We start from the raw sequence: 18,954 nt of genomic DNA, 5'->3' as shown, positions 1-18,954 counted from the left end.
TATGCAGAAGTGTTTCTTGTTGAAAAACCTGATGCACGTATAAATTCCCCTCCTCCTTTACATCTGCCACAATCTCAAACAAAAAGTCATTTGTTTGTTATGGAATTTTGTGTGAAATATAATTAATTAATAGTATGCTTACAATGAGTACTGTAATTAATTGATCCTTGCATGTTTGGATATGCAAAGCTGCACAAAAGATGTGATAAATTATGTATTGTTCATTAATTCATTGTTGAATAACCCAGACATTTCACATACTATCAGTGCATTTTGCTTTATTAAGAATGTTCTTATTAACCAAACTCTAACAACATAACAGAAGATTCCTGAAGTGCAGTGATGTCATCCAGCTGAGTACAGTCATCATTAATTGACATTGCTTTGAAGTGACACTTGAGAGAGCGAGGATATTCCATTTGACTTCAGTTCCTCTCTCCTCGCTCTCATCCTTGCATCCTTCCCTCACATCCCGAGGGGGTGGAGCTAAGACGCAAGGAAATGAAATGAGGATGCACAAATAAGAAATGATAAGCACCCCCAGACTCTTCCTTTTCATCTCCTTTTTCATGTTATGTGATATGACTATTATCCATATTTTAATCTTTTTACATATGACCAAAATTCAAAAAAAATTTGGGCACGATGTTGAATGTAAATATATGTCAATAAAAACAGAATGCAGTGATTTTCAAATCTCATAAAGCATGTGTTATTCACAATAGAACATAGAAAACATATCAAATGTTTAAGCTAAGTAAATGTACATTTTAATAAAAAATAAGGTAATTTTGAATTTAATGGCCTCAACACGTCTCAAAAAAGTTGGGGCGGGGGCAACAAAAGGCTTCGAAAAGTAAGTGTTACTAAAAAGAAACAGCTGGAGGAACATTTTGCAACGAATTAGGTTAACTGGCAACATGAAATAAAAAGGGTGTCTTAGAGAGGCAGAGTCTCTCAGAAGTAAAGAGGGGATGGAATCTGGATGGAAGAATATGTTGCTCTAAAATTTGTATATACCTTTCAGCATTGATGGTGCCTTTCCAGATGTGCAAGCTGCCCATTCCATATTCACTAATGCACTCTCATACCATCAGAGATGCAGGCTTTTGAACTTAGCACTGATAAAAAGCCAGATGGTCCCTCTCCTCTTTAGTCCTCTTTAGTTTAGAGGATGCAGCGTCCATGGTTTCCAAAAAGAATTAAAAATTTCTATTCATCTGACCACAGAACAGTTTTCCACTTTGCCTCAGTCCGTTTTAAATGAGCTTTGGCCCAGAGAAAACGGTTGCGTTTCTATATCATGTTCACATATAGCTTCTTCTTTGCATGATAGATTTTTAACCAGCATTTGTGGATGGCACGGCGAACTGTGTTCACAGACAATGAGTTCTGGAGGTGTTTCTGAGCCCATGCAGTGATTTCCATTACAGAACCATGCCATAAGTTTTTGCCAGATTCTCTAAATCTTTTGTTGATATTATGTACTGTAAATGATGAGATATTCATAATCTTTTCAATTTTACATTGAGGAACATTATTCTGAAATTTGTTTTTTGCAGATTGGTGAACCTCTGCCCATCTTTATTTCTGAAAGACTCTGCCTCTCTAAAATACTCTTAATCATGTTACTGACCTTTTGCCAATTAACTTCCAGCTGTTTCTTTTTAGTAACACTTACTTTTCCAGCCCTTTGTTGCCCCATCCCAACTTTTGGTTGCTGCCATCAAATTCAAAACTACCTTATTTTTTTCTTATTATTTACTCACCTAAAACATTTGATATGTTTTCTGTGTTCTATTGTAACTAACATATGGGTTTATGAGATTTGCAAATCATTTCATTCTGTTTTTATTCACATTTATTTACATTTTACACAGCATCCCAACTTTTAGGATTTGGGGTTGTATACACATTGCCATTGTAGCCCTAATAAATTTCACATCAGTATAAGGAACAGGCTCACCTATAAAGGGTGGTGTTATATAGAAAGCTGAGTTGTCCGTTTGTGCTTCTCATACAAACCACCCCAAACTGTCTTTGGTCAGCACAAAACTTGTCTGTTGTTACTGTGGCCAAACAACTCTATCTTTGATTTGTCTGTCCAGAACACATTATTCCAAAAGGCCTGGTCTTTGTCTATATGTTCATAGGCAAACTGTAGTCTTGCAAAGGCTTTTTCCTGGCATACCTCCCATGCAGGTCAAATTTGTGTATTCTCTTTCTGGGTGTAGACGCACACACTTTGACACCAACAGTTACAAGACTTACTAGCAAATCCTGTGATGAAATTTTGGTATTCTTGGAGACTTCTTTTTTGCATCAGACGGTCTGCTTCTGGGCTGAATTTGCTGGGATGGCCAGTCCTTGGTCACATTGGCAGTCATTTGAAATCTGCGCCATTTGTAGATTATTTTCCTTACAGCGTACAGTATTTTCCCTTGCCAGACTCATAGGCATCCACAACCTTTTTTCTGAAGGCCTTACAGAACTCTTTAGATCTTGGCATGATGACACCACACCTCAATAACAAAGGGAACACCAGACACTAGATATGAGAGGGGTATAAATAAGACAGGTTCCACCTGCTCTCCCTAAACAGGTTCTAATCACTGGCACCCAATCTTGAACACCAGATTCTAATTTATGGGTTTGAAGGTGTGAAAATTTTTCTGAATTATGTTTTTATGTTCTATTTGGCAATTGTGACTGTAATGATATATTTTTTTAATGAATAACCAATATTATTGTATTATATATTTTCCAAGATGGCATCAGCAGCATCTCAAAGCATACATCATTCATGGGCTACTTGCACTTACTTGCACAAATCTCCAAGTCTCCAGTAACACTGTTTACATTCAGCACTCCAGTGAGACAGCACATCTAGCATTAGTTTTTTTTTCATTCTAGTCATTGTGTTGAGCTAGCGTTAGCTTGGGTTTCTATTAATATGTATTTTCTCACCTTCATAGTTGTTTATGTATGACAAAGCATACAGAGTGACACTTTTCTCCAACTTACTAAAATCTGACAGCAAATCCACCAAACAGGAAGTGAGGCTGTATCTCAGCAACGTCTTTGAGCACTGACACAAAACTTGGTAGGCATTCTCAGGACCATGACCCGAGGCTATTTCTTGACAGCATCACCTACTGCTCAAAAATAACAATTACATGCTAAAAAAAAAATACTTGCATCTAACTGCCATTTTTGCTTCTACTCCTCCCAAATTTTGTCACATCTTCACTAAATTTGGCTCACATCATCTTGAGACTTGTCTGAACACATGTTATCAAAGGAATATTGATATTCAAAACCATTCTCCTGTAACGTACTGACAAATGACCCCCAAAAATGCTTCAGCTTTAATAGCATTATTATAATATTACTATTATTTATTCTTTATTCCCAGCCCCCAAGTCCTACATATTGCTTTATTTGGATCTATATATTGTGACTATGATATGCGTTGCAATATTTTTATTTTTTTATTTTTTTATTTTTTTTTAGCACTTCTAACAAAAGCCATCATCACAAAACAGCTGTATAGAAATCCTGAGATGGATTTAGATTTATTTAAAAAAAAAAAAAAAGTGTGTGACTCCATGACAGTTTGGGTGACCGTGTGTGTCTGTGTCCTTGCTAATGAGGACACTATAGCAGAGGATGTCCAGATGTCTGATCAGCGTGTGATGTCTAAGCTGGCTTTAAGTTTATGTGGTACCATGTGGTGGAGGTGTGATTGAGGTGACCTTCTGTCCATACGTGTGTGTGTGTATATGTGTGCATGCGCTTCATGTCAAGTTTGGATCTTATTCGCATTTGTTGTAACTGCTGCTAGAGTCTGTATGAGGAGAGGGAGACAGGGATGTTGTTTATGTTTGGAGATACAGTAGAGTGGCTGTTGAGTGGTTGCCTGGCTCTGTCTGTAAGTCTTTTTCCACTACTTAAAAAGTGAAACATTTTATACCAGAAACTGGACCTACATTGTGTTTCATTCACAACTGATTCAGATTTATGATACCTGCATGAGTTCTGGTCTGCTTTATTCAGTTTTTGCTTTGTTTCTGTTATTATATTTCTCAACAAATGAAGAACAGTGTTCTTCCTGCACAGATGTAATTTGACAGACCAGAAATTTGGTTGCAGGTAATAAAAACTGGTTCCGACAGCAAATGGCTGATCAAAACAAATAAACAAACAAAAAACTTTTAATAAGACTCCATCTCCCATGCTGAATTTAACAGTGGTGTTGTTACACACCTTAATAATGATGCAGTCACATCACTATGACTGTTCCGGTCATTTCTCAGGTTGGCGAAAAATAAACTAGAGCTAAAATCCTAAACTTCAGTTGGTTCAGTGATGTCAGTAACAGAGTTGGGTATAACTCAAGTTGGGTTACTGTATTCTAATTACTTTTTCTGTTAACGCAGTAATGTACTGCATTACATTTTAAATTTATGTAATTTGATTACAGTTGCTGATGCCAATAAAATTGCGTTACTTTATTGTTAAGAAAATTTTTCTTAACAATATTTTTACTTAACAAAATTTTTCGATTTTGCTGATTAATCGGCACCGATAACTGATTGCTGGAACTATCGGTTATAGGCAAAAACCCCACACTGTTTTTCGCGGTTGAGTCCGTTGCGGAGCGGCTGATAAGGGTTCGCTGTTATTATACATTACGAGAGCAGCCTCTAGAGGCAAAATAAAAACCATCTCTGACAAATTTTGCTGTTATTTGAAGTGTTTTTGATTCATTTTGGATGTCTCTCTTTTTCTTTATTGTTTAGAGTGTTACTTTTTGGTTTGGGTTGGATGTACAGTAGGAGAAATAATTATGGGACGCGTCAACATTTTTTTCAGTAAATATTTTTCCAATGAGGTTATTCACAAGAAATTTTCTCCAGACATCGGTATTAACTCAAGAAATCCAGAAATATAAAGAATTCACAACATTAATGTCCATAAATAAAGTTATGTGTGATAAAGTGGAATGACACAGGAAAAAAGTATTGAATACGTTAAGAAAAGCAGTTCTCCAAGGCAAGGTAAGTCAAGGATCCAGCTGAAATCCGTAAGAAAGTATACACCCTATCTGTGCAAATGAATATCAGCTGGGTTAGTAAATTGATGGTCTATAAGAAGGCGTTTCACACAATAAACCTCTCATGATGGGTAAAAGCAAAGAGCTCTCCCAAGACCTTGTTACCCAGATGAGGATGGGTTCCCTTCTGTGTCTGGTTCCTCTCAAGGTTTCTTCCTCATATCATCTTAGGGAGTTTTTCCTTGCCACCATCGCCACCGGCTTGCTCAATAGGGATAAATTCACACACTTGAAATCTGTATCGTGTGTTTATATGTTTCTGTAAATCTGCTTTGAGACAATGTCCATTGTTAAAAGCGCTATACAAATAAAATTTAATCGAGTTGAACCTTTGCAACCTTATTGTTGCAAAACCTATTGATTGAATTGGATACAGACTTATTTCAAAACTTCTGAATCCTCCAGTAAGCACCATTGGGGCCATTATCTGCAAGTGGAACCAACATCACTCCGTCATCAACCGGCCACGCACAGAAGCTCTTCACAATATTTCTGACCAAGGAGTCAGACGAATAGTCAGAAGAGTAGCCAAAGACCACTCAGAAAGAGCTCCAGAAACACTTGGAGGCAGCAGGTGCCATTGTTACAGAGAAAACAATAGATAATGCACTTCACTGCTCACGCTCACCCCGCAAGACTCCATTACTAAAGAAAAGGCATGTTGAAGCTCGTTTAAAGTTTGCTACAATTTATTTGGTCATGCCTATGAAATACTGGGAGAGTGTAGTCTGGTCAGACAAGAGCAAAATTGAACTTTTTAGCTTTCATACTACACACCATGTTTGGAGAAGAAATGGCATTGCACATCACCCTTAAAACACTATACCAACAGTGAAGTTTGGAGGTGGAAGCATCATGGTGTGGGGCTGTTTTTCATCGCATGGTACTGGCAGTACTGGCATAATTGAAGCACCGATGAATGGAGCCCTTTACCGGGAGATTCTTGAGAAGACTCTGTTGCCATCCACCAGAATGATGAAGATGAGATGTGGGTGGACTTCCAGCAGGACAACAATCCAAAGTGTACAGCAAAAGAAACTTTCAGTTGGTTTCAGAGAAAAAAAATCAAGGTGTTAGAATGGTCCGGTCAATCACCTGACTTGAATCCAATTGAACAAGATTTAAAGACAATATGTTTAGAAGACTGGGCCAAAATCACACCTGAATACTGTCGCTGATTAATTTCTTCATACAGGAAGCGTCTTGAAGCTGTCATTACAAACAAAGGCTTCTTCACTAAGTATTAAATAAATTTCAGTTAGCGTGTTCAATACTTTTTTCCTGTGTCCTTCCACTGGATTACACATAACTTTATTTATGGACTTTAATGTTGTGAATTCTTTATATTTCCGGATTTCTTGAGATAATACTGGTGTCTGGTGAAAAATGTGAATAGCCTCTTTGGAAATATATTTACTGAAAAAAATTTTGACACGTTCAATATATATTTCTTCCATTGTACATATTCCACATCAGAGCATCAGAAAGGTATTATTTTTTGATCAAGGTTTTTTTATTAGCATTTTTCAAATTAAACATACAACACCAACCAAACAAATAGAACAAACCCCCCACCCCCCACCCAGTGCCAGACATAGAACATACATATTACATATTATAAAGCCAGACCACCATAGAAAAGAAGAGAGCAAAAGAAATAAAATTATTGATAATGATCACAAAAAACAGAGAATGTTGCCAGATTCTGTAAAACTTCCCAGTCGCTCCCCTGACAGTGTATCTAATATTTTCCAACTTAAGATGACACATGACTTCCCTGACCCAATGACTATACACCGGTGGAGCAGGATCCTTCCATCTAAACAATATTAATCTCCTGGCCAGGAGAGTGCAGAAGGACATCATGCTGATCTCACACCATCTACAAAGAGTATTCTCCAGGGTCATCCCAAGCATCACAATAAGAGGGGACTGCTGTACTACTCCCCAATATCTTAGTGAAAATCTCAAATACAGATTGCCAGAATGTGTACAGCTTTGGACATGTCCAGAACATATGCAACAGAGTGGCTGGAGCCTGTCTGCATCGATCATATGTGGGATCTATGTCGGAATTAATCTTCGAGAGTCACACTTTGGACCAATGCAGACAGTGAACAATTTTAAATTGGACAACTGCATGTCTGAGACATATGGAGGAGGAGAAAATCCCCTGGATTACTTTGTGCCAATCATTATCATTATATTATTTATTCTTAAGGAGATCTAGGGACGACAAATCATGCATGCCGAGTAGGTCATAGATAACCCTTATTGTCTGCTTCCTGGCCAGTTTACATTTAAAAATTGCATCCAACAGTGAATTGGAAGGACACAATGGGAAGGTGTCTGAATTTAAGGCCACAGAGCTTCTAAGCTGCAAATATTTATAAAAATGCGATCTGGGAATGTCATATTTTTGCATTAGCTGCTCGAATGAGACAAAAACACCATCAACATACAGATCAGACAGTAAGACAGCCTCCTTTCTAGACCAAGTAACGGAAGTCTTATCCAACAAAGATGGGATAAACAGATGATTATTTGCAATTGGCCCCGTGAGTGACAAGTCCCCAAGAGAGAAAGATCTTCTGAACTGATTCCAAATTTTGATTGAGTATACAACAACTGGATTGGAGCTAAAGCTAGACAGAGGTTGTGTGAATGGTAATCTAGCACACAGTAGGGCCACCAGGAAGGTGGACGCAATGGACGCCCCTTCCATAATTGTCCATCCAGGGGCTGCCGTACTCTCCCCCATCCAGTACAACAGTGATCTTATATTAGCTGCCCAGTAGTAGTACATGAAGTTTGGGAGTGCCATCCCTCCCTTCGCTCGAGGTCTCTGCAATATATGCCCTTTGATCCGTGGTGGCATTTTGTTCCAGATAAAGGCTGATATCTGATTGTTCAGTTTTGAAAAGAAGGATTTTGTAAGAAACACTGGGAAACACTGGAAAACATATAAAAATTTAGGCAGCACATTCATCTTTATAGTATTGATTCTGCCTCCCAGGGAGAGAGGCAGGGGGTCCCACCGTTCAATATCTTGCTTCAGATTAGATAACAGGGGCTGATAATTAGCTAGGTATAGATCTTTATAACTATGTGTAACCCACAACTCGAGATACTTGAATTAATTTAGACTAATTTTGAAAGGGAATGAGTCTAGGGGTACCTGGCTTGCCCTCTTACCAACAGGCATCAGTTCACTTTTTTGAATATTGACCTTATAGCCCGATATTCTGCCAAAAGCCTTGAGTAGGACCATTAGTTTAGGGAGACTCTCAAGGGGCTGTGAAATGAATAGCATGTCGTCCGCGTACAAAGAAACTTTATGCTACATCCCTGCACGCCGGATCCCCCTAATGTCAGTATTCTGTCTTAGTGCCACAGCAAGTAGCTCCAGTACAGTGGCAAATAGCGGTGGAGACAGAGGACATCCCTGTCTTGTACCCCACTGGAGCTCGAAGTAGGTGGACAAATTATTATTAGTACGAACAGCAGTCCTCGGAGAAGTATATAGAAGTCTGACCCATGATATGAACCTGGGACCAAATCCAACCCTCTCCAGCACGCTGAAAAGATAGCCCCACTCCACCCGGTCAAATGCCTTTTCAGCGTCAAGTGAAAGCACTACTTCTGGGGTACCAGGTGGAGAAAGGCTATAGAGGATATTGAAAAGGTGTCTGATGTTGAAAAAAGAATAACGATTCCTAATAAAACTTGTTTGGTCTGGCGATATAATGGGTGGAAGAACCCCCTCCAAGCGACCTGCCAAAGTTTTAGCAAGGATTTTAACATCGGGATTTAGTAAAGAAATTGGACAGTAAGAGCTGCACTCAAGAGGGCTCTTGTCTTTCTTAAGGAGTAAGGAGATAATTGCTTCACGCATAGTAGATGGCAGGGCTCTCAAGGAGAACGACTCCTTGAAAACCGACAATAACAGAAGGGAGAGTTGCCTTGAAAACTTTTTTATAGAAATCGATTGGATAACCATCCAGGCCTGGGGACTTGCCACTTTGCATGGAGCCAATCACTGATGCTATCTCCCTGACCAAGAGGTCCTCCTCCAACCCTGCAGCCTCCCCTGGATCTTAGGATGGAACATGCATGGTCTTCCAATACAGAAGGGTCTACAGATGGGCCAGAGCCGTATAGTGACATATAAAAAGCTTGAAACTGGAGTTAATTTTATGACTATCTGTACATTTTGAGCCCTGCTCGTCATATATTTCAGAGATGGTCAGATTAGCAGTTCTCTGTCTTAGCTGGTGAGCAAGAATCCGTCCAGCATTTTCCCCGTGCTTATAAAACCCGTATCGTGATTTGGAGGTAAGATACTCAGCCTGTTTCGTCGATAAAAGGTCAAAATTTTAAGGTCAAACGCCTCTTCATAGAATCTGCAGAAGGTTGTTGGCTATGTGCCCTATCCAGCTCAAGAATCTCTTCCGCCAGTTCTTTAAGTCGAGCAGTGCTCATTCTCCTGTGGTTAGCACAGTATGAGATGACCTGACCTCGTAAATACACCTTCAGCGACTCCCAAATCGTCAAGGAGGACATTCCAGGTGTTTGATTAATATCCAAAAAAAAAAAGAAATTTCAGATGCAATAAAACTAGTAAAAACATCATCCGACAAAAGCAGAGGATTGAGTCTCCAAGTGCGGTAATTGGATTGCATATCCGGGATGCGCATTCTAATAGTTAAGGGACAGTGATCTGAAATAACTATGGGTCCATGATCACATTTGGTTATGAGGGGAAGCATTCTTTTGTCCAAAAAGAAATAGTCTATATGGAAGTATGTATTATGAACTGAGGAGAAAAAGGAGTAACTCCTGGAAGCAGGTTTGTGAAAACGCCACACGTATACCACTCCGTACGACTCGAGGAAGAGCTGGATAGAACGCGCCGCCCCAGACAGGGACAAGAATCTGGGTGAGCTACGATCCAACACAGGAGAAAGTGTACAGTTCATGTCACCGCCGAGGATAAGGTAATGCGATGCCATATTCGGTAGGCGGGAAAAAAAATTTGTGAAGAACATTGAATCATCCCAGTTTAGTGCATAAACATTGGTCAAAATGACCGGAAAAGTATAAATTCGCCCTACAACAATAACATAGCGCCCAGCAGGGTCAGCTTCCACACTTGTCATCGTAAATGGTGTATTTCTATCAATTAATATAGCTGCCCCCCTAGCCTTTGGATGGAAATTTGAATGAAATATCTGTCCTGACCACTCCCCTCCCAGTCTAGAATGGTCTGATGACCGTAGATGTGTCTCTTGAAGAAATGCAATATTTATATTAAGCTGTTTCAGATGTGTAAATACCTTCTTTCGCTTTAAAGGATGATTAAGTGCCTTAACATTTCAGCTCATGAAATTAACCATACTACCATCTGACCCTCTGGTTAGAGGTTAGATATCTGAGCCCTACAGGGAACCTAGAATGACAGCAGATGGGCCACAACACAGATGTCTGGCAAATTAAACACAATAAACAACAAAGTCTGGCACACCCTCCCTGTAACACCACCCCACCCCACCCCCCACAGTACCTACAGGACCAGGGTGCTCACTGTACCCTCCCGAAACAAATCTGCATATTCAGTGCTTGTGTGGAGGAACTCTATAGAGCCTACTGCTCAAGCTTCCACCAAACCCCTGGTATGAAAAGTAAACTCAAAAAAAAAAAAGTGCATCCTATCACAGTGTAGAAGTATACACCCTATCATAACGTATATAACAGAAAATAAGACAGCTGTGTTGATCATCCTTATTACAGTAAAAGTCTGATCAAACAGTTATCATCCAGTCAAAGTTCAGAGACGATGAATTAGCCAGGGCAATGCTACTCACTCAGCCCTCTACAGTAGTAATGATATTCTTCTTGACGTAGCTCATCTCTTTGCTTGCATCTATGAACTCCTTTTTCTCTGTTGAACGTGATGCGGAGACGGGCTGGAAACAGGATGCCATACCGAACTCCCTGCCGGTTACGGAGCAACTTCCTGACCTCATTGAAGGTTGCCCTGCCCTTAGCGACACTCGTGGTATAATCCGGAAAGATAGCAATCGTCCCACCGTTACGCCGGAGCGGGGCTCCAGAGCACCCCCGACTCATTACCTCAACGTAGTCCTGGTGGTAGTGGAGTTTGGCTATGATGGCATGTTGTTTCCCATCCTTCCTCACAGGACCCAGGCTTCTATGAGAGCGGTCCACAAGCACATCTCTATCCAGCTGTAGTATTTCTCTCAGTAGTTCCGAGACCGATGTTGTAGAGCTGGACCCATTTGCTTCCGCCACCCCAGAATTCTGATGTTACATCTCCTCAGTCTCCCCTCCATGTCCTCACACTTATTTCTGAGTCCAGTCACCTCTACTGCCAGGTCATTCACCGTAGTCTGTAAAACTACCACTTCGTCCGACCAGGTCGTTAGCCCACCTTCCACCTCTTTAATTGTAGCTTTCATCTGGTCGATTTCGGAGTGAATTGCGGCCGTATTGTTCTTTATTTCCGCTTTCACCGCTTGCAACTCGTTCTAAAGAAAGTCGAAACCTTCAGCAAGTGCACTTTTCAGCTCAGTTTTTATCACCGCAGCAATGTCGGCTCTTAGTGAAAGCAGGATATCCGTCTTCAAGGTTTCAGCGTCCATCTCTTGGCTGTTCTGCCCAGAGAGGCAGCAGAACTTACGGATGAGGCGGTGCTGGGCCGAGATTTGGTTGACTCGGTGAATTTATATTTCCGCAAATTTGCCGCCATTCTCACGCAAATATATATACATTTAACTTAAGAAAATATGTTCGAAACAAGTTTTGCTAGCATTTAACTATGAAAAACACTTAACTTAAAAAAAAAAAAAACAGAAGTTCGACGGGAGCCCAAACTAAACCCGACCCACTCCATTGCCCGCTCGACCAGAAAGGTATTATTTTTGAAGTTTCCATGATATGGTTTATTTTGAATTTTGTGTCTTGTGTAGTGTATGAATGATGATCATCACATGTAAACACATCAGGCATATAATGCCTCCCCACTCCCACCAGTACTGTTACACACACGTTTCTGTGCATAAATTTACTTTCAGAATTAAGCAGCAGCATGTGAACACTGTAGACCTCTACTAGCTGCCAGTATGTATTATTTGTAATTGTACTGGAAGAAATTGCAGCTCTAGTTACAAGCTGTTTGTCAAAGGCATATAGGCTTTTCAGATCCGGAGAAAAACTTCAGAATTTCCGTTGATTTGGTTTAATTATTACAAATTCTCATGTATGTACATAATTTTACCCAGCTGCAGCATAAAATCAGCTTTTTTTAAGTCTAATTTCATTGTATATAAATAAAAAAAGATGTAATATGTAAATATTCGTATAGCCACGCAGGTTTGATCAGCTCCTCAGCGATATGTGCTATAGGATCAGAGATATAAGATGATAGGATGCTGTAAGATATATATATATATATATATATATATATATATATATATATATATATATATATATATATATGCGTAGGACGTCATGTTCATCCTTTTAATGGCGTTACTCTTAATGGTCTAATGGGATTTGTGCAGAGCCAGCTGATCCCTGTGCCATTACAGTGATGGCACCTCTGCTGCTTCATTAAGATAATGCACCCATGCATGTGGTTGTGCAGTGATTTAGGAATTAAAGCAGCTTTGTTCCGTTCCTCTGCAGCAACACCCACAAACGCTGTGCGCCAGAAGAACAAGAGGTTGAGCTGATATTTAATAACCTGTTATTTTCAGCGTTATTTCAGGGAAGTAAAGCGAGAACACAGAACAGATCTCACCTTGTGGGTTTAAACATGCACTCTCTCTTGTTATTCAGAGTGTTTCAAATGTTATGCCACAGACCATGGAAAAAGTAAAAGTGGTACATTCTTAAGCAAAGAACTTCGTGAGTAGGCAGTGCCATTAATTTTATTATAAACATTTCAGATTTATTTGTATTTATTTACCCACGTGTTTTTATCATTTTTATAACTGATATTTAGCTAGACTTCAGTCATTTGTGCTACGACATGAATGATGGCTTATTGAGGAGAGGTGTGCTATGACTTTTATAAGCGATTTGACTTACAATGTTCGAACCGCAGACAAAAAAAAAATCATGCGTTTTCATCCCATAGAAAATGAATGGGAATAAAACACGGGTGTCACAGCTCGGACATCATTCGGCTGACATGCTCGTATCGCACATCCTCTTGTACGTATTCGGGAGTAAACCCCACACCTTGCGTTTTGGAATTTCGCCGGAAAAGGGCGTTATTCCGGGCCTATAGACAATAATAGGACGTTTTGGACAACCCCAATCTCCCATACCATCAGTGACACAGATATGAATGATGTGTCCAAGTGTTCGACTTGGCTAACCGGCATGTGCAGCTGCCTGTCCGTGTCTAATTTTGCTCATTTTAGAGAAATGTAAAAATAGTAAATGTCATAAACGACACGGTTATTGCAACCCCTTTTTACGTCACGTGACTGTGAACTTTGTGCTGTCGAATACATAAACGTCATGAGTAGCAGCCTGTCTGCATCCGTTTTCTTTGAAGCTCTCCAGATTTTTAGTTTGTTTGGAGCATCCATAACTGTGGGCAATTCTGCTGTAATTATATTAACACTTCTCTTTCTCCGTCATTCTCCACAGAGCACCTTTAAGTTTAAATCAGAGAGTGATATCCACTTGGCTGAACACCATAAGCAGGTGTTGTATGATGGGAAGTTGGCCAGCAGCATCGCCTTCACATATAACGCCAAGGCCACAGACGCACAGCTCTGCCTCGAATCCTCACCCAGAGAGAATGTGTCCATCTTTGTCCATTCGCCCCACGCCCTCATGCTGCAGGTTAACGCACACCACACAATCTCAGGCCCACATGATCTTATTAGCGGAAATGTGTAAGCGGAACAAAGCTTTAACAAAACTTTGGACTTGAAATGTATGCAATCCTGCTCAGTTGTGCTCACTTGCCATAATTTCTACATAATCTTGAGGTTGTTAAAAACAATTGTGTGTAACTGCTCAAATTTCCAGCATTCCAGCACTTCCAGCACTGGGCAGTGGTAGCTCATTGGTTAAGATTTTTGACTTCTGATTGGAAGTCTGGAAGTCCAAGCTGCCACTGATGGGACCTTGAGCAAGGCCCTTAACCCTCAAGTGCTCAGATGTATAAATGAGATAAATGTAAGTCGCTCTGGATAAAGGTGTCTACCAAATGCCATAAACGTAATATAAAATTTCCACTAATTCTGAAGTGCACTCACATCCGTGCACACACACACATATAGAGGATAGCATTGCTGTCTCTCCGCTTAAGAGTCTACATGTGGGTTTCCTCCGGATTCTCCTTCTAAAAACATGGCACTATAAATTTTCCCTAGGTGTGAATTGAGTGTGGGGTTTTTGTGTCTGGTGATTGGGCGTCACCAGGATTAAGGTTAAAAGTGCTAACGTGTTGCTATCTGTGTACGTAGGACGTAAAGGCCATCGTCACACACTCCATCCACAGTGCCATCCACTCTATCGGGGGCATCCAGGTGCTGTTCCCGCTATTCTCTCAGCTTGACTACCGACAGCCCAATGACAGCCCTGTGGAGACCACCGTGTGGTGAGTGCACACACACCTCTGACAATGAAACCCCGTGACATATTTTCACCTTCACTGTCTTTTCCCCTCTAATCACTGCTTTAGTTGTTGCTATGCTCTCTCTCTCTCACACACACACACACAAACACACTCTCACTCTTGGAAGGATGATATGATCAAATTCAGTTCTGTACAGTCACCTCGCTGCTGTATTCCCTCAGCTTGCAGGCATAATCAGTCCTGGATCTGTAGTAGTGCTGGCATCATCAGTAGCATCCAAATCTGCAGTGCATCAGTGCAGAGCCTCTGGGGAGCTTTTTACCAGTGCAGTAAAAACAAGTTTCATGTGAACGTGAGTTAGTGCCGCCATCCAGCCGCTTTGCTGTGCAGTGAGCTGAGAGACCAGGAGGAAATAGAAGTTGAGAGAGGGAAAAAAGAATGGGGGCGGGGGGGGGGGGCAGGACAAGCGAGAGAGAGCTGCTGAGGACTTCATCCTGACTTTCGGTGCATCAAGCGCATCATTCAGCTGCAGAGCCTCAGCCCATCATCGCAGCTATGCTGCCAGTGGGAAATGATTCAGAGTGTGTGTTAGCGTGTCTGTATCGATTGCTGCTGAGGATCAGTTGTTTCCCTGCAAGCTATTTCTGTAAAAGAGATTGCATGAAAACAGATGTGTCAATAATCAGTGTCTGGTGTGATGTTATTCATTCGGATATTTCTTTGGAAGATACGCCTATGAGGTGACTGGCTGTTTTGTTAGTCTTTCTGTAAGGAGTGATTTTTTTTAATGATTTTTTTTTGTGCATACACCTGTAGAAAAGGCACAAGTGTAGAAAAGTCACAACAGTGCCTCAGAATCTACTCCTACATAAACATACCATTAATGTATACATATTCTCATTCAGACATTTCATATCACAGTAATGGCCTAAACATATCTCATTCTTCAGATCTTGTTTCAGGAAAACTATTGTCCTTATTTTGTGGTACTGCCTTTTATTTGGAAAATCTTCATCTAGAAGATTGTCATAATACTAATCTAATACTGGTCCAGTAGTGTGTGTTTGTGATTCAGAACCAGGCTTTAACTGAACGTGTAGGATATTCATGCAAATTGGTTGTGCTGATGTTTATTTATCCTTGCGTGTGGTTAATTTTGAAAGTGCATTGTTTGTAACGTTTGCTCTTTGATTACGAGTGCATAGTGTGTAATGATATGTGTGAATGGTGTGTCACATGGAGTTAGTGTTTGTGTGTCTACAAGAGCAAAAAGACCTTGCTTTGGTTAGTGAGGTTAGGGTTAGAGGTGGAGTCCTCACAAGGATAGTAAGACAAAAGTGTGTGTGTGTGTGTGTGTGTGTGTGTGTGTGTGTGTGTGTGTGCGCATGCAGTGCCACTCTCCTGGCTTTCCTGGTGGAGCTGTTGAAGAGTTCTGTAGCCATGCAGGAGCAGATGCTGGGAGGAAAGGGCTTCCTGGTCATCGGATACCTGTTAGAGAAGGTGAGATGCTGTAGTGAAGCACAGTTGATAATAATGTGACTATCCCTGAGTTTCTATCTCCGAGTTACATCAGCCATATTAACTCCCTCACTGCCTCTCTCAATGTCATCGTCCGTGTCTCTTTCAGTCGTCCCGTGTGCACATCACCCGGGCTGTACTGGAGCAGTTTCTCTCCTTTGCTAAGTATCTAGATGGCCTCACACATGGAGCTCCTCTCCTAAAGCAGCTGTGTGACCACGTCCTGTTCAATGCAGCCATCTGGATACATACACCTGCAAAGGTCAGAGCACAGCTGTCTAAATCCTTTCCTAAGTAGGCATGGGACAAAAATATCAGATCATATGACATTTCTACAGTATATGATATGTATCGCAAGATATCCTGCAAAGCTGTAGTGTTACATTTAAAGTGCACCTATTATGGTTTTTCAGATATTACCTTTCATGTAGTGTGTTATACAGCTGTTTGTGAATGTAAAAAGTGTGCAAAGGTTCAAAAATCAAAGCGCACGACAAAAGTTATTGACTCCCAAAAGAAGGAACCGATTCTGAACAGCTGAATCAAGTTAATTCCAGACTTACTTCCTGAACTAACCTACGTAGGTTCGTAACAAAAAGCCCCGCCTCTGGTCTTCATCAGCTGCTCGCGAACAGACGGAGCTGAAACTCGTTATGGTAATGGGCGTTTCCTTTTCGACACATGATTACAGTTTTAATTGGGATTTTAATTACTGAACTTCAAGTTCCATTTCTGAACTAAAAAACATAATTAATTAAAAACACTTCATTTTGTCTTGTGCACCTCGTGTAGGGCCGCAATGATTACATCAATTATGAAAGTTCATCCACGTGGATTTTTATAGTTGCTGCATTGTTTACTTAACCCACCACAAGGCACATTAGAATGTAAAGCAACACATGTCTCTATTTTTGTGTGGAATGTAATACTGCTGAAGCGAGTGGGAGCCGCTGCAGCACTGCTTCTGTTGTTTCTGTGCAGTATATATTAGTTGTCACGATACTGGAATTTCTAACTACAATACAACACCTTGAAAAATAACAATTTTTGATACCAGGGGGAAAAATTGGCACAACATTAAGGGCATAACATTTTAGATTTTTATTAAAAGATAAATATAACAAGGGTATAACATGACAACAAGATATATTTTATATCTTGAGGTAGTGTAAGTGTTCAAAAGCCTCTGAGATTGTCACACATTCAAAATTCAATAAAGTGCAAGTAAAAAACAAAACAATACAATCTTATGTATTTTAAAGTAAAAATGAATATCTTTCACAGAGTATTTTAAAGCCGCCACCCCCCCCCCCCCCCAAATGGAAACTAATGTAATGTAAGTTGTAACCTGCTGTGTAGTTGTATACTATAATGTGTTCATGTGCCTGTGTCTCTGTGTGTATTTATTGTGTGTGTATCTGACTGCTCCTCAGGTTCAGCTCTCTCTGTACACTTACCTGTCAGCTGAGTTCATTGGCACAGCCACAATCTACTCCACTATACGGCGAGTGGGCACCGTGCTGCAGCTCATGCACACACTCAAGTACTACTACTGGGCCACCAACCCACTGGAGAGCAGCGGCATCACACCTAAAGGCCTCGGTGAGCATGCAAACACACACACATACCCAAACACACACACACACACACACACACACACACACACACACACATATATATATATATATATATATATATATATATATATATATATACACCCAAACACGCACCCACACACATCCAAACACACACACAAATACATACCCACACATCCAAACACACATACCCACGCAAACATATACCCAGACACATACCCACACAAATAAACACATACCCAAACACATACCCACAAAAACAAACACATACCCAAACCCACACAAACACATACCCACAAAAACAAACACATACCCAAACCCACCCAAACACATACCCAAACCCACCCAAACACATACTCACACAAACATACACATACCCAAACACATACACAAACCCATACCCACACAAACAAACACATACCCACACAAACATACACATACCCAAACACGTACTCACACAAACATACACATACCCAAACACATACCAAAACACATACTCACACAAATAAACACATACCCACATAGATACCCAAACACACACACACAAACACATACCCAAACACATACCCATACACATACCCAAACACATACCCACACAAACATACACATACCCAAACACATACCCACAAAACAAACACATACCCACCTATAACACATAACAAACACATACCCACCTATATACCCAAACACACACACAAACACATACCCACACAAACATACACACACACACATACCCAAACACATACCCACACAAACACATACCCACATATATACCCAAACACATACCCACACAAACATACACATACCCAAACATACACAAACCCAAACATACACAAACCCAAACACATACACAAACCAAACACATACACAAACCAAACACACACACATACCCAAACATACACATACCCAAACATACACATACCCAAACACACACATACCCAAACACATACACATACCCAAACATACACAAACCCATATCCAAACACACACCCACACAAACACATACCCATACAAACACACACCCACATATATACCCAAACACACACACACACATACCCAAACACATACCCACACAAACACATACCCACATATATACCCACACA

General features: G+C 40.4%; 1 protein-coding gene across 4 annotated transcripts in view; it reads left to right on the top strand.

Moving 5' to 3' along the window:
* nbeaa (neurobeachin a) overlaps positions 1-18,954 on the top strand; it is a 186,892-nt gene that overhangs the window by 107,046 nt on the left and 60,892 nt on the right. For all 4 annotated transcript variants that reach the window (XM_053645334.1, XM_053645332.1, XM_053645333.1 and 1 more), the window contains exons 9-13: positions 13,799-13,996; positions 14,626-14,759; positions 16,130-16,238; positions 16,366-16,518; positions 17,690-17,858. In XM_053645334.1, the coding sequence (XP_053501309.1) occupies positions 13,799-13,996; positions 14,626-14,759; positions 16,130-16,238; positions 16,366-16,518; positions 17,690-17,858 (763 nt within the window). The remainder of the gene's footprint in view (positions 1-13,798; positions 13,997-14,625; positions 14,760-16,129; positions 16,239-16,365; positions 16,519-17,689; positions 17,859-18,954) is intronic.

The sequence above is a fragment of the Ictalurus furcatus genome, chromosome 16 (assembly GCF_023375685.1).
Source record: "Ictalurus furcatus strain D&B chromosome 16, Billie_1.0, whole genome shotgun sequence".
Lineage (NCBI taxonomy): Eukaryota > Metazoa > Chordata > Actinopteri > Siluriformes > Ictaluridae > Ictalurus > Ictalurus furcatus.
This window is presented reverse-complemented; position numbering and strand designations above follow the sequence as displayed.